This window comes from Ranitomeya variabilis, chromosome 2 (assembly GCF_051348905.1).
Source record: "Ranitomeya variabilis isolate aRanVar5 chromosome 2, aRanVar5.hap1, whole genome shotgun sequence".
Taxonomy (NCBI): domain Eukaryota; kingdom Metazoa; phylum Chordata; class Amphibia; order Anura; family Dendrobatidae; genus Ranitomeya; species Ranitomeya variabilis.
The window spans coordinates 258,355,163-258,381,270 of NC_135233.1; the positions used below are offsets into that span (position 1 = coordinate 258,355,163).

Genomic DNA, 26,108 nt, shown 5'->3' on the forward strand with positions numbered 1-26,108 from the left:
TCTCAATGATGTCACCTCTAATCTCTAGTGATGGATAGGAGGCATTCTCAATGATGTCACCGCTGATCTCTAGTGATGGATAGGTTGCATTCTCAGTGATGTCACCGCTGATCTGTAGTGATGGATAGGAGGCATTCTCAGTGATGTCAGACGATCTCTAGTGATGGATAGGCGGCATTCTCAGTGATGTCACCGCTGATCTCTAGTGATGGATAGGAGGCATTCTCAGTGATGTCACCGTTGATCTCAGGTGATGGATAGGAGGCATTCTCAGTGATGTCTCCGCTGATCTCTAGTGATGGATAGGTGGCATTCTCCGTGATGTCACCGCTGATCTCTAGTGATGGATAGGAGGCTTCTCAGTGATGTCACCGCTGATCTCTAGTGATGGATAGGAGGCATTCTCGGTGATGTCACCGCTGATCTCTAGTGATGGATAGGAGGCATTCTCAGTGATGTCACCGCTGATCTCTAGTGATGGATAGTCGGCATTCTCAGTGATGTCACCGCTGATCTCTAGTGATGGATAGGCGGCATTCTCTGTGATGTCATCGCTGATCTCTAGTGATGGATAGGAGGCATTCTCAGTGATGTCACCGCTGATCTCTAGTGATAGATAGGAGGCATTCTCAGTGATGTCACCGCTGATCTCTAGTGATGGATAGATGGCATTCTCAGTGATGTCACCGCTGATCTCTAGTGATGGATATGCGGCATTCTCAGTGATGTCACCACTGATCTCTAGTGATGGATGGGTGGCATTCTCAGTGATGTCACCGCTGATCTCTAGTGATGGATAGGAGGCATTCTCAGTGATGTCACCGCTGATCTCTAGTGATGGATAGGAGGCATTCTCAGTGATGTCACCGCTGATCTCTAGTGATGGATAGGAGGCATTCTCAGTGATGTCATCGCTGATCTCTAGTCATGGATAGGAGGCATTCTCAGTGATGTCACCGCTGATCTCTAGTGATGGATAGGAGGCATTCTCAGTGATGTCACCGCTGATCTCTAGTGATGGATAGGCGGCATTCTCAGTGATGTCATTGCTGATCTCTAGTGATGGATAGGCGGCATTCTCAGTGATGTCATCGCTGATCTCTAGTGATGGATAGGCGGCATTCTCAGTGATGTCATCGCTGATCTCTAGTGATGGATAGGCGGCATTCTCAGTGATGTCACCGCTGATCTCTAGTGATGGATAGGAGGCATTCTCAGTGATGTCACCGCTGATCTCTAGTGATGGATAGGCGGCATTCTCAGTGATGTCACCGCTGATCTCTAGTGTTGGATAGGCGGCATTCTCAGTGATGTCACCGCTGATCTCTAGTGTTGGATAGGCGGCATTCTCAGTGATGTCACCGCTGATCTCTAGTGATGGATAGGAGGCATTCTCAGTGATGTCACCGCTGATCTCTAGTGATGGATAGGAGGCATTCTCAGTGATGTCACCGCTGATCTCTAGTGATGGATAGGAGGCATTCTCAGTGATGTCACCGCTGATCTCTAGTGATGGATAGGAGGCATTCTCAGTGATGTCACCGCTGATCTCTAGTGATGGATAGGAGGCATTCTCAGTGATGTCATCGCTGATCTCTAGTCATGGATAGGAGGCATTCTCAGTGATGTCACCGCTGATCTCTAGTGATGGATAGGAGGCATTCTCAGTGATGTCACCGCTGATCTCTAGTGATGGATAGGCGGCATTCTCAGTGATGTCATTGCTGATCTCTAGTGATGGATAGGCGGCATTCTCATTGATGTCATCGCTGATCTCTAGTGATGGATAGGCGGCATTCTCAGTGATGTCACCGCTGATCTCTAGTGATGGATAGGAGGCATTCTCAGTGATGTCACCGCTGATCTCTAGTGATGGATAGGAGGCATTCTCAGTGATGTCACCGCTGATCTCTAGTGATGGATAGGAGGCATTCTCAGTGATGTCACCGCTGATCTCTAGTGATGGATAGGAGGCATTCTCAGTGATGTCATCGCTGATCTCTAGTCATGGATAGGAGGCATTCTCAGTGATGTCACCGCTGATCTCTAGTGATGGATAGGAGGCATTCTCAGTGATGTCACCGCTGATCTCTAGTGATGGATAGGCGGCATTCTCAGTGATGTCATTGCTGATCTCTAGTGATGGATAGGCGGCATTCTCATTGATGTCATCGCTGATCTCTAGTGATGGATAGGCGGCATTCTCAGTGATGTCATCGCTGATCTCTAATGATGGATAGGCTTCATTCTCAATGACGTCATCGCTGATCTCTAGTGATGGATAGGCGGCATTCTCAGTGATGTCATCGCTGATCTCTAGTGATGGATAGGCGGCATTCTCAGTGATGTCATCGCTGATCTCTAATGATGGATAGGCTTCATTCTCAATGACGTCACCTCTAATCTCTAGTGATGGATAGGAGGCATTCTCAATGATGTCACCGCTGATCTCTAGTGATGGATAGGTTGCATTCTCAGTGATGTCACCGCTGATCTGTAGTGATGGATAGGAGGCATTCTCAGTGATGTCAGACGATCTCTAGTGATGGATAGGCGGCATTCTCAGTGATGTCACCGCTGATCTCTAGTGATGGATAGGAGGCATTCTCAGTGATGTCACCGTTGATCTCAGGTGATGGATAGGAGGCATTCTCAGTGATGTCTCCGCTGATCTCTAGTGATGGATAGGTGGCATTCTCCGTGATGTCACCGCTGATCTCTAGTGATAGATAGGAGGCATTCTCAGTGATGTCACCGCTGATCTCTAGTGATGGATAGGAGGCATTCTCAGTGATGTCACCGCTGATCTCTAGTGATGGATAGGAGGCATTCTCAGTGATGTCACCGCTGATCTGTAGTGATGGATAGGCGGCATTCTCAGTGATGTCACCGCTGATCTCTATTGATGGATAGGTGGCATTCTCAGTGATGTCACTGCAGATTTCTAGTGATGGATAGGTGGCATTCTCAGTGATGTCACTGCTGATCTCTAGTAATGGATAGGAGGCATTCTCAGTGATGTCACCGCTGATCTCTAGTGTTGTATAGGCGGCATTCTCAGCGATGTCACCGCTGATCTCTAGTGATGGATAGGCGGCATTCTCAGTGATGTCACCGCTGATCTCTAGTGATGGATAGGCTTCATTCTCAATGATGTCACCGCTAATCTCTAGTGATGGATAGGTGGTATTCTCAGTGATGTCACCGCTGATCTCTAGTGATGGATAGATGGCATTCTCAGTGATGTCACCGCTGATCTCTAGTGATGGATATGCGGCATTCTCAGTGATGTCACCGCTGATCTCTAGTGATGGATGGGTGGCATTCTCAGTGATGTCACCGCTGATCTCTAGTGATGGATAGGAGGCATTCTCAGTGATGTCACCGCTGATCTCTAGTGATGGATAGGAGGCATTCTCAGTGATGTCACCGCTGATCTCTAGTGATGGATAGGAGGCATTCTCAATGATGTCACCGCTGATCTCTAGTGATGGATAGATGGCATTCTCAGTGATGTCACCGCTGATCTCTAGTGATGGATATGCGGCATTCTCAGTGATGTCACCGCTGATCTCTAGTGATGGATGGGTGGCATTCTCAGTGATGTCACCGCTGATCTCTAGTGATGGATAGGAGGCATTCTCAGTGATGTCACCGCTGATCTCTAGTGATGGATAGGAGGCATTCTCAGTGATGTCACCGCTGATCTCTAGTGATGGATAGGAGGCATTCTCAGTGATGTCATCGCTGATCTCTAGTCATGGATAGGAGGCATTCTCAGTGATGTCACCGCTGATCTCTAGTGATGGATAGGAGGCATTCTCAGTGATGTCACCGCTGATCTCTAGTGATGGATAGGCGGCATTCTCAGTGATGTCATTGCTGATCTCTAGTGATGGATAGGCGGCATTCTCAGTGATGTCATCACTGATCTCTAGTGATGGATAGGCGGCATTCTCAGTGATGTCATCGCTGATCTCTAGTGATGGATAGGCGGCATTCTCAGTGATGTCATCGCTGATCTCTAGTGATGGATAGGCGGCATTCTCAGTGATGTCACCGCTGATCTCTAGTGATGGATAGGAGGCATTCTCAGTGATGTCACCGCTGATCTCTAGTGATGGATAGGCGGCATTCTCAGTGATGTCACCGCTGATCTCTAGTGTTGGATAGGCGGCATTCTCAGTTATGTCACCGCTGATCTCTAGTGTTGGATAGGCGGCATTCTCAGTGATGTCACCGCTGATCTCTAGTGATGGATAGGAGGCATTCTCAGTGATGTCACCGCTGATCTCTAGTGATGGATAGGAGGCATTCTCAGTGATGTCACCGCTGATCTCTAGTGTTGGATAGGCGGCATTCTCAGTGATGTCATCGCTGATCTCTAGTGATGGATAGGCGGCATTCTCTGTGATGTCACCGCTGATCTCTAGTGATGGATAGGAGGCATTCTCAGCTATGTCACTGCTGATCTCTAGTGATGAATAGGCGACATTCTCAGTGATGTCACCGCTGATCTCTAGTGATGGATAGGCGGCATTCTCAGTGATGTCACCGCTGATCTCTAATGATGGATAGTCTTCATTCTCAATGATGTCACCTCTAATCACTAGTGATGGATAGGAGGCATTCTCAATGATGTCACCGCTGATCTCTAGTGATGGATAGGTTGCATTCTCAGTGATGTCACCGCTGATCTGTAGTGATGGATAGGAGGCATTCTCAGTGATGTCAGACGATCTCTAGTGATGGATAGGCGGCATTCTCAGTGATGTCACCGCTGATCTCTAGTGATGGATAGGAGGCATTCTCAGTGATGTCACCGTTGATCTCAGGTGATGGATAGGAGGCATTCTCAGTGATGTCTCCGCTGATCTCTAGTGATGGATAGGTGGCATTCTCCGTGATGTCACCGCTGATCTCTAGTGATGGATAGGAGGCTTCTCAGTGATGTCACCGCTGATCTCTAGTGATGGATAGGAGGCATTCTCGGTGATGTCACCGCTGATCTCTAGTGATGGATAGGAGGCATTCTCAGTGATGTCACCGCTGATCTCTAGTGATGGATAGGAGGCATTCTCAGTGATGTCACCGTTGATCTCTAGTGATGGATAGGTGGCATTCTCAGTGATGTCACCGCTGATCTCTAGTGATGGATAGGAGGCTTCTCAGTGATGTCACCGCTGATCTCTAGTGATGGATAGGAGGCATTCTCAGTGATGTCACCGCTGATCTCTAGTGATGGATAGGAGGCATTCTCAGTGATGTCACCGCTGATCTCTAGTGATGGATAGGAGGCATTCTCAGTGATGTCAGACGATCTCTAGTGATGGATAGGCGGCATTCTCAGTGATGTCACCACTGATCTCTAGTGATGGATAGGAGGCATTCTCAGTGATGTCACCGCTGATCTCTAGTGATGGATAGGAGGCATTCTCAGTGATGTCACCACTGATCTCTAGTGATGGATAGGAGGCATTCTCAGTGATGTCACCGCTGATCTCTAGTGTTGGATAGGCGGCATTCTCAGTGATGTCATCGCTGATCTCTAGTGATGGATAGGCGGCATTCTCTGTGATGTCACCGCTGATCTCTACTGATGGATAGGAAGCATTCTCAGCGATGTCACTGCTGATCTCTAGTGATGAATAGGCGACATTCTCAGTGATGTCACCGCTGATCTCTAGTGATGGATAGGCGGCATTCTCAGTGATGTCACCGCTGATCTCTAATGATGGATAGGCTTCATTCTCAATGATGTCACCTCTAATCTCTAGTGATGGATAGGAGGCATTCTCAATGATGTCACCGCTGATCTCTAGTGATGGATAGGTTGCATTCTCAGTGATGTCACCGCTGATCTGTAGTGATGGATAGGAGGCATTCTCAGTGATGTCAGACGATCTCTAGTGATGGATAGGCGGCATTCTCAGTGATGTCACCGCTGATCTCTAGTGATGGATAGGAGGCATTCTCAGTGATGTCACCGTTGATCTCAGGTGATGGATAGGAGGCATTCTCAGTGATGTCTCCGCTGATCTCTAGTGATGGATAGGTGGCATTCTCCGTGATGTCACCGCTGATCTCTAGTGATGGATAGGAGGCTTCTCAGTGATGTCACCGCTGATCTCTAGTGATGGATAGGAGGCATTCTCGGTGATGTCACCGCTGATCTCTAGTGATGGATAGGAGGCATTCTCAGTGATGTCACCGTTGATCTCTAGTGATGGATAGGTGGCATTCTCAGTGATGTCACCGCTGATCTCTAGTGATGGATAGGAGGCTTCTCAGTGATGTCACCGCTAATCTCTAGTGATGGATAGGAGGCATTCTCAGTGATGTCACCGCTGATCTCTAGTGATGGATAGGAGGCATTCTCAGTGATGTCACCGCTGATCTCTAGTGATGGATAGGAGGCATTCTCAGTGATGTCAGACGATCTCTAGTGATGGATAGGCGGCATTCTCAGTGATGTCACCACTGATCTCTAGTGATGGATAGGAGGCATTCTCAGTGATGTCACCGCTGATCTCTAGTGATGGATAGGAGGCATTCTCAGTGATGTCACCACTGATCTCTAGTGATGGATAGGAGGCATTCTCAGTGATGTCACCGCTGATCTCTAGTGTTGGATAGGCGGCATTCTCAGTGATGTCATCGCTGATCTCTAGTGATGGATAGGCGGCATTCTCTGTGATGTCACCGCTGATCTCTAGTGATGGATAGGAAGCATTCTCAGCGATGTCACTGCTGATCTCTAGTGATGAATAGGCGACATTCTCAGTGATGTCACCGCTGATCTCTAGTGATGGATAGGCGGCATTCTCAGTGATGTCACCGCTGATCTCTAATGATGGATAGGCTTCATTCTCAATGATGTCACCTCTAATCTCTAGTGATGGATAGGAGGCATTCTCAATGATGTCACCGCTGATCTCTAGTGATGGATAGGTTGCATTCTCAGTGATGTCACCGCTGATCTGTAGTGATGGATAGGAGGCATTCTCAGTGATGTCAGACGATCTCTAGTGATGGATAGGAGGCATTCTCAGTGATGTCACCGCTGATCTCTAGTGATGGATAGGAGGCATTCTCAGTGATGTCACCGCTGATCTCTAGTGATGGATAGGAGGCATTCTCAGTGATGTCACCGCTGATCTCTAGTGATGGATAAGAGGCATTCTCAGTGATGTCACCGTTGATCTCAGGTGATGGACAGGAGGCTTTCTCAGTGATGTCACCGCTGATCTCTAGTGATGGATAGGAGGCTTCTCAGTGATGTCACCGCTGATCTCTAGTGATGGATAGGAGGCATTCTCAGTGATGTCACCGCTGATCTCTAGTAATGGATAGGAGGCATTCTCAGTGATGTCACCGCTGATCTCTAGTGATGGATAGGAGGTATTCTCAGTGATGTCACCACTGATCTCTAGTGATGGATAAGAGGCATTCTCAGTGATGTCACCGCTGATCTCTAGTGATGGATAGGCGGCATTCTCAGTGATGTCACCGCTGATCTCTAGTGATGGATAGGAGGCATTCTCAGTGATGTCACCGTTGATCTCTAGTGATGGATAGGAAGCATTCTCATTGATGTCACCGCTGATCTCTAGTGATGGATAGGAGGCATTCTCAGTGATGTCACCGTTGATCTCTAGTGATGGATAGGCGGCATTCTCAGTGATGTCACCGCTGATCTCTAGTGATGGATAGGAGGCATTCTCAGTGATGTCACCGTTGATCTCTAGTGATGGATAGGAGGTATTCTCAGTGATGTCACCGCTGATCTCTAGTGATGGATAGGAAGCATTCTCAGTGATGTCACCGCTGATCTCTAGTGATGGATAGGAGGCATTCTCAGTGATGTCACCGCTGATCTCTAGTGATGGATAGGAGGCATTCTCAGTGATGTCACCGCTGATCTCTAGTGATGGATAGTCGGCATTCTCAGTGATGTCACCGCTTATCTCTAGTGATGGATAGGAGGCATTCTCAGTGATGTGATCGCTGATCTCTAGTGATGGATAGGAGGCATTCTCAGTGATGTCACTGCAGATCTCTAGTGATGGATAGGAGGCATTCTCAGTGATGTCACCGCTGATCTCTAGTGATGGATAGGAGGCACTCTCAGCGATGTCACCGCTGATCTCTAGTGATGGATAGGAGGCATTCTCAGTGATGTGATCGCTGATCTCTAGTGATGGATAGGCGGCATTCTCAGTGATGTCACCGCTGATCTCTAGTGATGGATAGTCGGCATTCTCAGTGATGTCACCGCTGATCTCTAGTGATGGATAGGAGGCATTCTCAGTGATGTCACCGCTGATCTCTAGTGATGGATAGGAGGCATTCTCAGTGATGTCACCGCTGATCTCTAGTGATGGATAGTCGGCATTCTCAGTGATGTCACCGCTGATCTCTAGTGATGGATAGGAGGCATTCTCAGTGATGTGATCGCTGATCTCTAGTGATGGATAGGCGGCATTCTCAGTGATGTCACTGCAGATCTCTAGTGATGGATAGTCGGCATTCTCAGTGATGTCACCGCTGATCTCTAGTGATGGATAGGAGGCATTCTCAGTGATGTCACCGCTGATCTCTAGTGATGGATAGGCGGCATTCTCAGTGATGTCACCGCTGATCTCTAGTGATGGATAGGAGGCATTCTCTGTGATGTCACCGCTGATCTCTAGTGATGGATAGGAGGCATTCTCAGTGATGTGATCGCTGATCTCTAGTGATGGATAGGAGGCATTCTCAGTGATGTCACCGCTGATCTCTAGTGATGGATAGGAGGCATTCTCAGTGATGTGATCGCTGATCTCTAGTGATGGATAGGAGGCATTCTCAGTGATGTCACCGCTGATCTCTAGTGATGGATAGGAGGCATTCTCAGTGATGTCACCGTTGATCTCTAGTGATGGATAGGAGGCATTCTCAGTGATGTCACCGTTGATCTCTAGTGATGGATAGGAGGCATTCTCAGTGATGTCACCGTTGATCTCAGGTGATGGATAGGAGGCATTCTCAGTGATGTCACCGCTGATCTCTAGTGATGGATAGGCGGCATTCTAAGTGATGTCACCGCTGATCTCTAGTGATGGAAAGGCGGCATTATTATTCTTTCTACTGTATGATTCTTCCTTATTTTGTAGAAATGATTTAAAAGAAAAGTCAATTATTAATATGAACCCTGCTACTTTCTGGTTGCATCTTCATGTCAGCGTAACTATAACACCGTCCATCGATGTCTCGCAGGTAAACACTATGGCGTGTACAGCTGTGAAGGATGTAAGGGATTTTTCAAGAGGACAGTTCGGAAGGACCTGACTTACACCTGCAGAGATAACAAGGACTGTCTGATTGACAAGCGACAGAGGAACCGCTGTCAGTATTGTCGTTATCAGAAGTGTCTTGCTATGGGGATGAAGCGAGAAGGTAAGAGCCAGTATGTTGGACCTGTTTCCTCTCCAGGGACCCCCAGTATTTGCTCTTCTTTTGGGGTCTTAGCTCTAAGCTAATTAAACCACACAATTAGGATATTAACAAGCTGGACTTTGCTGTTCTAATGCAAACATTTATTAGAAATGCTAAAATAAAACTAGTACTAATATTCACTGTTTTAGTGTCTGTTATATCTGATTATTAGAAAGCTTGGTGACTATTTTGCCTCCAGACTCAGTAGTTTAGGCACAATGGTGGATTTTCCATCTAGGAACTTACTAGTTGGATGATATCCGATCTGGGGTGTTACCCAGCTTTCCCAGTAACAGATATAACTATGGAAAAGCTGAGTGGACTATTTGGTTGTGTGAAGAGGAGAGTATATATATATATATTTATATGTCATATCTATGGTTGCCTGCTCTGTCAGCACGGGCTGCCACCACTCGGCTACTCCTAGCACTCGGCGGATCTTCTTCCGACCGCAGTCAGTGCAGGCTTTTGGCTCTTGTTAATAAATGTTGTATATAGTGAAATGTAAGCTCTTGTGCATATTGACATTAATTCTCTGTAAATGTTTGTGTAGTTTTAGGCAGCTGGACGGCTGCCGGTAAGAAGTTTGTGATAAGGAATGAGGGAAATTTAGATCAGCCGCTCCATCCACCACGAGGCTCTTATCTTGACCACCCATCAGGTGATAATCTATACCTATCTAACTTGCTACACTTGTGATGCCAGGCACCCCGACACTATGTCAATTTCAGGGTGAGGGTTAGATTATATCTCCGTATTTACCTGCATGAGTATATCACTGGCGGCCCCCCTGTAGTCTGCAATCAGACGACTAGTAAAATAGTAGCGATCTGAGAGAGACCTCCTCCCTGTAACTTTTGTGTTGTTATTACTGGCCTCGTGTCCCTGTAACCTACTGCTGCCGCCTCCAGTGTTACTGGTTTGCAGCCTGAGACACAGAATTTTTAATACTAGACATACAAATTGTGTCATTGTGGTCAGGCGGGGGCTAGGTATACCCCATTCAATCACTAATGCTGGGGAAATCTCCAATCCTCCAGTAAATTATCTCACTGACATCAAGTCTGTTTGTGATATTTTACAATAGGGGGAAACCCTTGTAGAGATGATGGCCAGCCAAGTGCCATGCTATCCTGGAGCCAGATGAGGGCTGCAAGGCGTTCACGTGTAGATGTGTGGTTTTAAAAAGAAATGCACTCTGGCTCAATATACTGGTGTCATACATACACTGGATACGTGCGTGTATTTAACATACACAAGACTGTGCAAAAGTATTGGACAGATGCTGGAAAGTATGCTGCAGAGCAAGAAGCGTCCAAATATTATGTTAATATGTTAATGTTATCAATGAACAAAGTGCAAAGTGACTGAGGAAAAGAGAAATATAAATTCCATCAGTATCTGGTGACCACCTGTCACCTCCATCATCTGTATCTGTGACCGTCCGTTGCCTCCGTCTTCAGGATTTGGTGATTAACTGTTGCCTCCATCATCAGTATCTAGTGGCTGTCCGTAGTCTCCATCGTCAGTATCTGGTGGGCGTCCGTAGTCTCCATCATCAGTATCTGGTAGCCATCCGTAGTCTCCAATGTCAGTATTTGGTAGCCGCCTGTCACCTCCATCGTCAGTATCTGGTAACCATGCGTTGCCTCCATCCTAAGTATTTGGTAGCCGTCTGTCGCCTCCATCATCAGTATCTGGTTACCGTCCGTGGTCCCCATCATCATTAGCTGAGTGGCCGCCTGTTGCCTCCATCATCAGTATCTGGTGACACTCCATCGCCTCCATCATCAGTATCTGAGTGGCCGTCTGTTGCCTCCATCATCAGTATCTGGTGACGGTCCATCACCTCCATCATCAGTATCTGGTGACGGTCCATCGCCTCCATCATCAGTATCTGGTGACGGTCCATCGTCTCCATCATCAATATCTGGTGACGGTCCATCGCCTCTATCATCAGTATCTGTGACAGTCCATCGCCTCCATCATCAGTATCTGGTGACAGTCCATCGCCTCCATCATCAGTATCTGGTGACGGTCCATCGTCTAAATCATCAGTATCTGGTGACGGTCCATCGTCTCCATCATCAGTATCTGGTGACGGTCCATAGCCTCTATCATCAGTATCTGGTGACGGTCCATCGCCTCTATCATCAGTATCTGGTGACGGTCCGTCGCCTCCATCATCAGTATCTGGTGACCGTCCGGTGCCTCCATCATCAGTATTTGGTGACCGTCCGTTGCCTCAATCATCAGTATCTGGTGACGGTCCATCGCCTCTATCATCAGTATCTGGTGACGGTCCATTGCCCCCATCATCAGTATCTGGTGACCGTTTGTTGCCTCCATCATCAGTATCTGGTGTCCGCCCGTCGCCTCCATCATCAGTATCTGGTGACCGCCCGTCGCCTCCTTCATCAGTATCTTGTGACCGTCCGTCGCCTCAATCAGCAATATCTGGTGACGATCCATCGCCTCTATCATCAGTATCTGGTGGCCGCCTGCATCATCAGAGACTGTCCGTCGCCTCCATCATCCGTATCTGGTGGTGGTGATCCCAGTCTGCTTTGCCCATCTGAATTCATGAAAGTTTATGCCACTGGTGTAAATTTCACCAGTAATGTTCTTCAGTCCCAGTAACATTCTTGGCGGAGGCGCACGACTGCTGTAAGATGTACCCAATTCACTAAGTGCTGAGTGCTTCCTAATAAATTAGCCGCATATCGCTCCCTGTATTAGGGCTGACGTACTCTTCACCAGTCTTGGGGTATGTGCACACGATGCAGATTTAGTGCAGAACTGGTGCAGATCTGCACTGTGATTTACAGTACAATGTAAATCAATGTGAAAAAAAAAAACTATGCACATGGTGCAGAAAAATCTGCGCAGAAACGCTGCAGATTTCAAAGAAGTGCATGTCACTTCTTTTGTGCGTTTCTGCAGCGTTTCTGCACCCCTCCATTAATAGAAATCTGCAGTGGTAAAATCTGCACAAAAACTGCACAACAAACACATTAAAAACGCATAAAAAATGCACCTGCGGATTCTGCCAGGAGATGCATATTTAGTGCAGAAAATTCTGCACCACATTTCCTACGTGTGCACATAGCCTTAATCAGTCAGGCCCTATATGTTTAATGTATCCATGTAGTCAGGAGAGTGACAACCAACCTACATGCCAGATGCCACAAGTCGCCGTAGTCTGTCAGGCTGGTGCGGACTCGGCTGCCACTATATAATGATTTACCAGACACATGCAATAGAGCAATAAAGCGCTTCATTCCCCAGGGCCGGTGAACGGAGGCTCCGAATATGAGAAACAAAGATGTACAAATTGTATTTTGGCCAGAACGCAGCCGCCACTTGCAGAAAATCGCCCATTTCTGTCAGATAGACATATTTTTGTTGCCCTCGGCGCATCTACTCCTGTCTGAGACGCAAAACAAAACTCCATTATCATTGTAGGGACAAAATGATCTGTAAATGAGACCTACATGGAGAACGCGAGATTACCCGGATCGATATTGCGCACATCGTGCTACACTGCGGACTGTGCAGCAATAATTGAATGACGCTCCGGACTCCGGCTGCGATTCTGAATCAAGGAGAGAATGATGTGAGGAATTAGTACAGGGCCCGCAATAGTTATCTCTTAGTACAGGGCCCGCAATAGTTATCTCTTAGTACAGGGCCCGCAATAGTTATCTCTTAGTACAGGGCCCGCAATAGTTATCTCTTAGTACAGGGCCCGCAATAGTTATCTCTTAGTACAGGGCCCGCAATAGTTATCTCTTAGTACAGGGCCCGCAATCGTTATCTCTTAGTACAGGGCCCGCAATAGTCATCTCTTAGTACAGGGCCCGCAATAGTTATCTCTTAGTACAGGGCCCGCAATCGTTATCTCTTAGTACAGGGCCCGCAATAGTTATCTCTTAGTACAGGGCCCGCAATCGTTATCTCTTAGTACAGGGCCCGCAATAGTTATCTCTTAGTACAGGGCCCGCAATAGTCATCTCTTAGTACAGGGCCCGCAATAGTTATCTCTTAGTACAGGGCCCGCAATCGTTATCTCTTAGTACAGGGCCCGCAATAGTCATCTCTTAGTACAGGGCCCGCAATAGTTATCTCTTAGTACAGGGCCCGCAATAGTTATCTTAGTACAGGGCCCGCAATAGTTATCTTAGTACAGGGCCCGCAATAGTTATCTCTTAGTACAGGGCCCGCAATAGTTATCTCTTAGTACAGGGCCCGCAATAGTTATCTCTTAGTACAGGGCCCGCAATAGTTATCTCTTAGTACAGGGCCCGCAATAGTTATCTCTTAGTACAGGGCCCGCAATAGTTATCTCTTAGTACAGGGCCCGCAATAGTTATCTCTTAGTACAGGGCCCGCAATAGTTATCTCTTAGTACAGGGCCCGCAATAGTTATCTCTTAGTACAGGGCCCGCAATCGTTATCTCTTAGTACAGGGCCCGCAATAGTTATCTCTTAGTACAGGGCCCGCAATCGTTATCTCTTAGTACAGGGCCCGCAATAGTTATCTCTTAGTACAGGGCCCGCAATAGTCATCTCTTAGTACAGGGCCCGCAATAGTTATCTCTTAGTACAGGGCCCGCAATCGTTATCTCTTAGTACAGGGCCCGCAATAGTCATCTCTTAGTACAGGGCCCGCAATAGTTATCTCTTAGTACAGGGCCCGCAATCGTTATCTCTTAGTACAGGGCCCGCAATAGTTATCTCTTAGTACAGGGCCCGCAATAGTTATCTCTTAGTACAGGGCCCGCAATAGTCATCTCTTAGTACAGGGCCCGCAATAGTTATCTCTTAGTACAGGGCCCGCAATAGTTATCTCTTAGTACAGGGCCCGCAATAGTCATCTCTTAGTACAGGGCCCGCAATAGTTATCTCTTAGTACAGGGCCCGCAATAGTCATCTCTTAGTACAGGGCCCGCAATAGTTATCTCTTAGTACAGGGCCCGCAATCGTTATCTCTTAGTACAGGGCCCGCAATAGTCATCTCTTAGTACAGGGCCCGCAATAGTTATCTCTTAGTACAGGGCCCGCAATAGTTATCTTAGTACAGGGCCCGCAATAGTTATCTTAGTACAGGGCCCGCAATAGTTATCTCTTAGTACAGGGCCCGCAATAGTTATCTCTTAGTACAGGGCCCGCAATAGTTATCTCTTAGTACAGGGCCCGCAATCGTTATCTCTTAGTACAGGGCCCGCAATAGTTATCTCTTAGTACAGGGCCCGCAATAGTTATCTCTTAGTACAGGGCCCGCAATAGTTATCTTAGTACAGGGCCCGCAATAGTTATCTCTTAGTACAGGGCCCGCAATAGTTATCTCTTAGTACAGGGCCCGCAATCGTTATCTCTTAGTACAGGGCCCGCAATAGTTATCTCTTAGTACAGGGCCCGCAATAGTTATCTTAGTACAGGGCCCGCAATAGTTATCTCTTAGTACAGGGCCCGCAATAGTTATCTCTTAGTACAGGGCCCGCAATAGTTATCTTAGTACAGGGCCCGCAATCGTTATCTCTTAGTACAGGGCCCGCAATAGTTATCTCTTAGTACAGGGCCCGCAATAGTTATCTCTTAGTACAGGGCCCGCAATAGTTATCTTAGTACAGGGCCCGCAATAGTCATCTCTTAGTACAGGGCCCGCAATTGTTATCTCAAGTCGTTTGCTGCTATAAACTAATCAATGACAAAGTTTATTTGGCAGGATATATTTGAGGGAGAGTCATTGCTCCCATTATCAAACAGCATTTATTACATACTCTGATTGTAAGGGGTCTAAATCGAAGCTTCTGGAGGAGGTGCATGTTATATGCATCTGATGATTATAAAGTATCTAGTCCTATAGTTCTGCCTCTATACATAACCCTTGTGACCCCAGTACAGGTCAATTAATCCATTACCTACAGAACAACTGAGTGATGGTTTTCCTAAATCGTGATTCCGAGGAGGAATCCTCCGGTAATCGTTTAAGCCTGCTATTCTGCATGGTTTGAAGTTTTCAGTCTTCAGCCCTTTATCTGGAGCAGCGAGAATCTCTAGAAGCTTTGCTCCGGATCCACAGGGAAGGATGCGGCAGTCATAAATCTGCCCTTTATCTTTCTATTGACACAGTGTTGTCATTACACAAGACAGCGCAGCTGCTGGAGCAGTTTACCAGAAGGATTTATTGTCTCTTTAACACATAATTTAGCTTCCGTCCCACAGCAATTAACAGGGGAAAGTGGCAGGAGACATCCAGAATTTCCCTGTGTCCTGTGTGAATGATGCTTCTTAGTAACTCGAGATACTAATGCATCGAGATGCAGCGTGGGGTCCTCGGCTGATCGATTCCTCCTTAATATCTTCTTATGAGTTGGGAAAGAAAGGCTCTGACCTCAAGAGCTAACGATCTAATGACAGTGACACGTGACCTGCAGGATTTCAAGAGTGGGGCTCTTAGGGCAGCAGCAGAGTTAGGTGAGGAGGAGGTTTTGGGATAAATATATCTGCATGTGTGCGAATCGTGAACTACTGAATTGGCTCCTATAGACTAGAAAAGGCGTCTTCAACCTTCAAAACACCAGCTGTTGCGAGTCAGCCGGCTGTAAGGGCATGCTGGGAGTTGTAGTCTCACAACAGTTGGAGTCATGCAGGTTGTTGATCCTTAGACGACAGGTAAGACACAGTTACACGTAACTTGCATTATCATGAACAAGCATTTCTAAGAGCACAGATTGCCGATAAACAGGCCGACGATTGAAATTACCCAACAAACTAGAAAAACACTCGTTTTTGGGGTTCATGAATTTTAAGCTTCATTTAAAAATCATCGTTCTCGGCAGCACATCGTCCAGAGTATCCAGTATGTGCTGCCGATAACAATTACAGCCTATACAAACAGAAGAAACTATTACCTGTAATAAAATTATTATTATTGAGCTCTGTGCAAAATGGGCATGCGGTCGGCCTGTCTAAACAGGCTATTAAACGATCACAAGTAAGCCGTTCACTGGTCATATAGCCACTGCGATGATGCAGTATAAATTCTGTGTCATTGCCGGGGGGCGCTATTGTGTCCCCACCGACCACTCATAAGATATAACAATGTCACGCCCTGGCCATATGCTAGAGCTTATTAGTTAGGTAAAGGATTGTAAAGTACAGGTGCAGCATGAGAAATGTTTGGGGTCTGGGATAAGATGGCTGTAGCGCCTTCTGACAGCTCGCCTTTCTCTTAGCACATTGGCAGGGTGTGAAGCAGAAGTTACTGTATATATGACCGTGAGGTCAGCTCAGCAGTGAGCAGCCCCATGTAAGCTCAGGGTCCTGCTGTTTTGCTGTGTGATATAAACAAGTAAGCTAGAACAAGCAGGAAGCTGCAGCGAGAAGCCCTTTCCCAGGCTCCCTGCAGCCGTCTTGGGAGGTCTGGATATAAACCTGACCTGGTTACAGGGAGTTTGTCAGGCTGGGATTTTCTGCCTTTTTCTCTGCTTTGAGGAGACTCCACAATGCAACCAGTCACTGATATTGTCATACTGCACACAGGGTATGTCACAATGGCCGTATTATCCTCACCGATGTATCAACGGACCAGGGGTGTACGGACAGGAGATTATCATATATAGAGACTGTGGAAGCAGCGGCCAAAAGACTGTACACAGAACTGCACACGATCTGGAGATCCTAGTGTCGTGAAGCATTTGGGCTGGCCGATACTTGGGGACTGAGTGTTCCTGACTATAGGCTCATCTAAGTAGTCCAGGAAACACCAAAGCGCTCAATGGTGGTGTGCGATGATTTCTCTTAAGCCGGCTTAGAAATTATCCTTCTCGGCAGTGCCTTGCTCTATGTAATTAGTAGATGTGCTGCCGATAATATAATCGTTCTGTGTACATTGATTTGTGGCTGGCCTGTCTAAATGGCCATTAGACAGCTGACAGTTAATGTGCATGTAGCCAATTGGCGGTCGTCAAATGATTCCGTTGACACATGTAAACCCAACATAAGTGAATTTATTGACCTTAATGTTATACACCCAACTCCTCCCACCAATCGTCTTGCACCCTTGCCTTGTTCCTCCACCAAACTCTGAGCTTCCTCTTTTGGACTGGATGAGAGCTGCAGTCAATCATTGTGGGATGCATCAGGGATTAGCTGCAGCAATCCCATGGCTGTCCAAAATTTCTGATGTTTTGCCATAATAAATGCAGCAACCCTTTTAACTTATAACATTGGGCCGTGTCAAAGTATATGTGATTATTCTAGTATATATGTCGTCCAGGATATAACTATTAGTGGCGGGATTTAGATATAGCAGGAGCTGAGTACCCGAGAACAGCCACTACACTGTGTATAGCGCTATAGTTTCCCAGCTACAGCTGCAAACAGAAGATCCATGGGGTGTCAGGCCATCACCATCAGAACAGTGGGGGTCTGAGTCCTGTACAACCCTTAGCTATAATATTAATCTTTCTTTATATAGCACTAGTAGATTTTAGCTTGCAGGGGGCAGTGACACTAGGATGTCTGGAATAGTGCACGAAGAGCAGCTGTGAAGCACAAACTGCTGCTGTGCATGGTGAAGTTTAATATGAAGTGGCCGGAGAGGTCTCTGGGCACAGCTTAACCAGAAATAGCACTGGTTCATACTCTTCTTTCTCCTTGAAGCAATCAGATATTTACCCGCAGGATGGAGAAGTAATGATGGGAACTGATGGGTTTCTGGCTTTGGCTCGTGAAGGTGCTTGCAGGGGGCCGCATCGCAGTCACGCGCTCTTGAAGCTGAAACACAACAGTTGTTTTTTATCCAAGTCACATGTGTGAAAGGAGGATTAAAAGGCAATTACTTCAGAGGAAGGAACTTCAACATAAAAGTGCCGCAATCCCCCAGCAGAAAACCGCTGGAGTATGGGGTATAAGAGGGCCATCCAAATTATTCATTCTCAACCTTTACTTGGTAATCCCTGCGGCTCACGATGTTAAGGGGGTAAAAAAAGAAAAGTCCCACAAATCTGGCCAAGACCCGGCCCTTTTCCTGATGGCACATGGGGTGACGGTAGGTGCCTGACTTGTAGCTGCTGATAAACATTCCTGATCTGCAGGGAAATGTCAGGAGAACTGCTCAGGCGACCATTCTCTCTACGTGGAACAACACATACACCTGTCTTCTATAACAATGGCTTCACAGAGCCTGTGATTGTGTGACAGCAGTCGGGTCATGATCTTTACGTGTTGATCTTATGTGGAGTATGGTGTTACAGTGCGATGTCACCTGCACGGTCAGTAGTGCAGCGGTCAGGAATGTGTGCCATCTCCTCCTGATGGACATACAATGATGCGCTCTATTGCGGCCGTAATGTGATCTCCCCGCGTTATCCCTGTAACAGTGCTGCTCTTACGCTGTTTCTATACAATCCCCAAAATATAAAGATGTCTTTGTAAAATTATCATAAAGATTAACAGAAACCTGACGGCAGCAAAAACAGCACCTCCCTTTTAGGACTTCAAGATGGTGCAATTACAATAACATCAATCACCAAATAGGACCGCCCACTGGACTCCTATGCATGCAAACCCCAGGGTTCTCAATGAATAAAATACAAGTTGTACGGAATCTTTTCCAGCTGACCTATATATCCTGCAAACCCTACAGACACCCCTTCCCTCCCCAAGGTAGCATTTCTCCGTTCAGGCCCTCCCCTGTCATTGGACTGAGCTCACATTCCATATATCAGCAATTTCATGTTTTCCAAAAAATTTTATTTTTACTTTTTTAAACTTTTGTTGAACCCTCCCCCACATGGCAAGGAGACAATTTGCACTATCTGTGCAGTACATCTGGAGTAAATGGGACACAACATCTTTAAAATAAATCCTTACTTATTTGGCGCCAAGAGATTCCCCAGCAACAAACTGCAAGTAAGAAACATAAACCGAACCTCAATGTAGCCAACCATTCAGACTAAAAGGAGATAGGTAGTGAGCCACAAGGCAAAACCTGTGTTTGAACAATAGTGATGTCACTACTATGATATATGTAACTTGTATCCGGAGGACGGTGATGTCACTACCGTATAATGTATAATGTATAACGTGTATCTGGAGGGCGGTGATGTCGCTGCCGTATAATGTGTATATGGAGGGTGGTGATGTCACTGCCGTATAATATATAACTTGTATATGGAGGGCGGTGATGTCACTGCCGTATAATGTGTAACTTGTATCTGGAGGGCAGTGATGTCGCTGCCGTATAATGTATAACATGTATCTGGAGAGCGGTGATGTCACTGCTGTATAATGTATAACGTGTATCTGTAGGGCGGTGATGTCACTGCCGTATAATGTATAACGTGTATCTGGAGGGCGGTGATGTCACTGCCGTATAATGTATAACGTGTATCTGTAGGGCTGTGATGTCACTGCCGTATAATTTATAACGTGTATCTGGAGGGCGGTGATGTCGCTGCTGTATAATGTATAACGTGTATCTGGAGGGCGGTGATGTCACTGCCGTATAATGTATAACGTGTATCTGGAGGGCGGTGATGTCACTGCCGTATAATGTATAACCTGTATCTGGAGAGTGGTGATGTCACTGCCGTATAATGTATAACCTTTATCTGGAGGGCGGTGATGTCACTGCCCTATAATGTATAACGTGTATCTGGAGGGCGGTGATGTCACTGCCGTATAATATATAACTTGTATCTGGAGGGCGGTGATGTCACTGCCGTATAATGTATAACGTGTATCTGGAGGGCGGTGATGTCACTGCCGTATAATGTATAACGTGTATCTGGAGGGCGGTGATGTCACTGCCGTATAATGTATAACTTGTATCTGGAGGGCGGTGATGTCACTGCCGTATGATGTATAACTTGTATCTGGAGAGCTGTGATGTCACTGCTGTATAATGTATAACGTGTATCTGGAGGGCGGTGATGTCACTGCTGTATAATGTATAACGTGTATCTGGAGGGTGGTGATGTCACTGCCGTATAATGTATAACGTGTATCTGGAGGGTGGTGATGTCACTGCCGTATAATGTGTATCTGGAGGGCGGTGATGTCACTGCCGTATAATGTATAACGTGTATCTGGAGGGCGGTGATGTCACTGCCGTATAATGTATAACGTGTATCTGGAGGGCGGTGATGTCACTGTCGTGTAATGTATAACGTGTATCTGGAGGGCGGTGATGTCACTGCCGTATAATGTATAATATGTATATGGAGGGCGGTGATGTCACTGCCGTATAACGTGTATCTGGAGAGCGGTGATGTCACTGCCGTATAATGTATAACTTGTATATGGAGGGCGGTGATGTCGCTGCCGTATAATGTATAACGTGTATCTGGAGGGCGGTGATGTCACTGCCGTATAATGTATAACGTGTATCTGGAGAGCGGTGATGTCACTGCCGTATAATGTATAACTTGTATATGGAGGGTGGTGATGTCACTGCCGTATAATGTATAACGTGTATATGGAGGGCGGTGATGTTACTGCGTATAATGTATAACGTGTATCTGGAGGGCGGTGATGTCACTGACGTATAATGTATAACGTGTATCTGGAGGGCGGTGATGTCGCTGCCGTATAATGTATAACGTGTATCTGAAGGGCGATGATGTCGCTGCCGTATAATGTATGACGTATCTGGAGGGAGGTGATGTCGCTGCCGTATAATGTATAATGTGTATATGGAGGGTGGTGATGTCACTGCCGTATAATATATAACTTGTATATGGAGGGCGGTGATGTCACTGCCGTATAATGTGTAACTTGTATCTGGAGGGTGGTGATGTCACTGCCGTATAATGTATAACTTGTATCTGGAGGGCAGTGATGTCGCTGCCGTATAATGTATAACATGTATCTGGAGAGCGGTGATGTCACTGCCGTATAATGTATAACGTGTATCTGGAGGGCGGTGATGTCACTGCTGTATAATGTATAACGTGTATCTGGAGGGCGGTGATGTCACTGCCGTATAATGTATAAGGTGTATCTGTAGAGCGGTGATGTCACTGCCGTATAATGTATAACGTGTATCTGTAGAGCGGTGATGTCACTGCCGTATAATGTATAACGTGTATCTGTAGGGCGGTGATGTCACTGCCGTATAATGTATAACGTGTATCTGGAGGGCGGTGATGTCGCTGCCGTATAATGTATAACATGTATCTGGAGGGCGATGATGTCACTGCCGTATAATGTATAACGTGTATCTGAAAGGGCGGTGATGTCACTGCTGTATAATGTATAACGTGTATCTGGAGGGCGGTGATGTCACTGCCGTATAATGTATAACGTGTATCTGGAGGGCGGTGATGTCACTGTCGTATAATGTATAACGTGTATCTGGAGGGCGGTGATGTCACTGCCGTATAATGTATAATATGTATATGGAGGGCGGTGATGTCACTGCCGTATAACGTGTATCTGGAGAGCGGTGATGTCACTGCCGTATAATGTATAACTTGTATATGGAGGGCGGTGATGTCGCTGCCGTATAATGTATAACGTGTATCTGGAGGGCGGTGATGTCACTGCCGTATAATGTATAACGTGTATCTGGAGAGCGGTGATGTCACTGCCATATAATGTATAACTTGTATATGGAGGGCGGTGATATCACTGCCGTATAATGTATAACTTGTATATGGAGGGTGGTTATGTCACTGCCGTATAATGTATAACGTGTATATGGAGGGCGGTGATGTTACTGCGTATAATGTATAACTTGTATATGGAGGGTGGTGATGTCACTGGTGTATAATGTATAACGTGTATCTGGAGAGCGGTGATGTCACTGCCGTATAATGTGTATCTGGAGGGCGGTGATGTCACTGCCATATAATGTATAACTTGTATATGGAGGGCGGTGATGTCGCTGCCGTATAATATGCGCTGCTGTTGCACCTGTAGTATGTAGCATGCAGACCATTAATACCAGTGTTTGAGTTGGTTTGCCATATTGGCTATTGCCATAGGTCATGTAATATGATGTGGTGCTTAAGTGGATATGATTCCCACTCACACATATAGCGGCAGTTTCTTTGTGTATGCATGTTATACGTGTATGTATATATATATATATATATATATATATATATATATATATATATATATATATATATATATATATATATTCATTTTTTGCCTGTTATATTACTATCCCCAGAGAGACATACATACATACATACATACATACATACATACATACATACATACATACATATATATATATATATATATATATATATATATATATATATATATATATATATATATATACAGATTGTAGGGTTTTGGTTCCTTACCAGCTCACCTTTTTGCACGGTTGCACTTTTGCTTGTGGCATTTACATGCCCTGCACCTTGTCCTATTAGGTCCTGAAGTAGTATTAGTATTTTTATTGTATACTCCCTGTTTTTTGTTATTAACAAAATTTTCACATGTTTATATATATTGACTCCTTGTCGTTTCTTCTGTGGTTTCCACACCCCTGTTGTCACTGCCGTATAATGTATAACGTGTATCTGGAGGGCGGTGATGTCACTGCTGTATAATGTATAACTTGTATCTGGAGGGCGGTGATGTCACTGCCGTATAATGTATAACGTGTATCTGGAGAGCGGTGATGTCACTGCCGTATAATGTATAACGTGTATCTGGAGGGTGGTGATGTCACTGCTGTATAATGTATAACGTGTATCTGGAGGGCGGTGATGTCACTGCCGTATAATGTATAACGTGTATCTGGAGGGCGGTGATGTTGCTGCCGTATAATGTATAACGTGTATCTGGAGGGCGGTGATGTCACTGCCGTATAATGTATAACGTGTATCTGGAGGGCGGTGATGTCACTGCCGTATAATGTATAATATGTATATGGAGAGCGGTGATGTCACTGCCGTATAATGTATAACGTGTATCTGGAGGGCGGTGATGTCACTGCCGTATAATGTATAATATGTATATGGAGAGCGGTGATGTCACTGCCGTATAATGTATAACTTGTATCTGGAGGGCGGTGATGTCACTGCCGTATAATGTATAACGTGTATCTGGAGGGCGGTGATGTCTCTGCCGTATAATGTATAACGTGTATCTGGAGGGTGGTGATGTCACTGCCGTATAATGTATAACGTGTATCTGGAGGGCGGTGATGTCACTGCCGTATAATGTATAACGTGTATCTGGAGGGCGGTGATGTCACTGCCATATAATGTATAAGTTGTTTATGGAGGGCGGTGATGTCGCTGCCGTATAATATATATAATGTATAATGTGTATCTGGAGGGCGGTGATATCACTGCCGTATAATGTATAACGTGTATCTGGAGGGCGGTGATGTCACTGCCATATAATGTATAACTTGTTTATGGAGGGCGGTGATGTCGCTGCCGTATAATGTATAACTTGTATCTGGAGGGCGGTGATGTCACTGCCGTAATGTATAACGTGTATCCGGAGGGTGGTGATGTCGCTGCCGTATCATGTATAACGTGTATCCGGAGGGCGGTGATGTCACTGCCGTATAATGTATAACGTGTATCTGGAGGGCGGTGATGTCACTGCTGTATAATGTATAACGTGTATCTGGAGGGCGGTGATGTCACTGCCGTATAATGTATAATATGTATATGGAGGGCGGTGATGTCACTGCCGTATAATGTATAATGTGTATCTGGAGGGCGGTGATGTCACTGCCGTATAATGTATAACGTGTATCTGGAGGGCGGTGATGTCACTGCCGTATAATGTATAACGTGTATCTGGAGAGCGGTGATGTCACTGCCGTATAATGTATAACGTGTATCTGGAGGGCGGTGATGTCACTGCCGTATAATGTATAACGTGTATCTGTAGAGCAGTGATGTCACTGCCGTATAATGTATAACGTGTGTCTGGAGAGCGGTGATGTCACTGCCGTATAATGTATAACTTGTATATGGAGGGCGGTGATGTCGCTGCCGTATAATATATATAATGTATAATGTGTATCTGGAGGGCGGTGATATCACTGCCGTATAATGTATAACGTGTATCTGGAGGGCGGTGATGTCACTGCCGTATAATGTATAACGTGTATCTGGAGGGCGGTGATGTCACTGCCGTATAATGTATAACGTGTATATGGAGGGCGGTGATGTCACTGCCGTATAATGTATAACGTGTATCTGGAGGGCGGTGATGTCACTGCCGTATAATGTATAACGTGTATCTGGAGGGCGGTGATGTCACTGCCGTATAATGTATAACTTGTATCTGGAGGGCGGTGATGTCACTGCCGTATAATGTATAACTTGTATCTGGAGCGCGGTGATGTCACTGCCGTATAATGTATAACGTGTATCTGGAGGGCAGTGATGTCACTGCCGTATAATGTATAACGTGTATCTGGAGGGCGGTGATGTCACTGCCGTATAATGTATAACGTGTATCTGGAGGGCGGTGATGTCACTGCCGTATAATGTATAACGTGTATCTGGAGGGCGGTGATGTCACTGCCGTATAATGTATAACTTGTATCTGGAGGGCGGTGATGTCACTGCCGTATAATGTATAACTTGTATCTGGAGGGCGGTGATGTCACTGCCGTATAATGTATAACGTGTATCTGGAGGGCGGTGATGTCACTGCCGTATAATGTATAACGTGTATCTGGAGGGCGGTGATGTCACTGCCGTATAATGTATAACGTGTATCTGGAGGGCGGTGATGTCACTGCCGTATAATGTATAACGTGTATCTGGAGGGCGGTGATGTCACTGCCGTATAATGTATAACGTGTATCTGGAGGGCGGTGATGTCACTGCCGTATAATGTATAACGTGTATCTGGAGGGCGGTGATGTCACTGCCGTATAATGTATAACTTGTATCTGGAGCGCGGTGATGTCACTGCCGTATAATGTATAACGTGTATCTGGAGGGCGTTGATGTCACTGCCGTATAATGTATAACTTGTATCTGGAGGGCGGTGATGTCACTGCCGTATAATGTATAACTTGTATCTGGAGCGCGGTGATGTCACTGCCGTATAATGTATAACGTGTATCTGGAGCGCGGTGATGTCACTGCCGTATAATGTATAACTTGTATCTGGAGGGCGGTGATGTCACTGCCGTATAATGTATAACTTGTATCTGGAGAGCGGTGATGTCACTGCCGTATAATGTATAACTTGTATCTGGAGAGCGGTGATGTCACTGCCGTGTAATGTATAACTTGTATCTGGAGGGCGGCGATGTCACTGCCGTATAATGTATAACGTGTATCTGGAGGGCGGTGATGTCACTGCCGTATAATGTATAACGTGTATCTGTAGAGCGGTGATGTCACTGCCGTATAATGTGTATATGGAGAGCGGTGATGTCACTGCCGTATAATGTATAACTTGTATCTGGAGAGCGTTGATGTCACTGCCGTATAATATATAACTTGTATCTGGAGGGTGGTGATGTCACTGCCGTAATGTATAACGTGTATCTGGAGAGCGGTGATGTCACTGCCGTATAATGCATAACTTGTATCTGGAGGGCGGTGATGTCACTGCTGTAATGTATAACGTGTATATGGAGGGCGGTGATGTCGCTGCCATATAATGTATAACTTGTA

General features: G+C 46.1%; 1 protein-coding gene across 7 annotated transcripts in view; it reads left to right on the top strand.

Moving 5' to 3' along the window:
- The window catches only part of RXRA (retinoid X receptor alpha), a 293,199-nt gene that overhangs the window by 228,582 nt on the left and 38,509 nt on the right, over window positions 1-26,108 (top strand). For 4 of the 7 annotated variants that reach the window (XM_077284768.1, XM_077284767.1, XM_077284770.1 and 1 more), the window contains 2 exons: window positions 9,259-9,438; window positions 10,031-10,138. In XM_077284768.1, the coding sequence (XP_077140883.1) occupies window positions 9,259-9,438; window positions 10,031-10,138 (288 nt within the window). The remainder of the gene's footprint in view (window positions 1-9,258; window positions 9,439-10,030; window positions 10,139-26,108) is intronic. The other 3 variants (XM_077284771.1, XM_077284772.1, XM_077284774.1) reach the window with 1 other exon arrangement.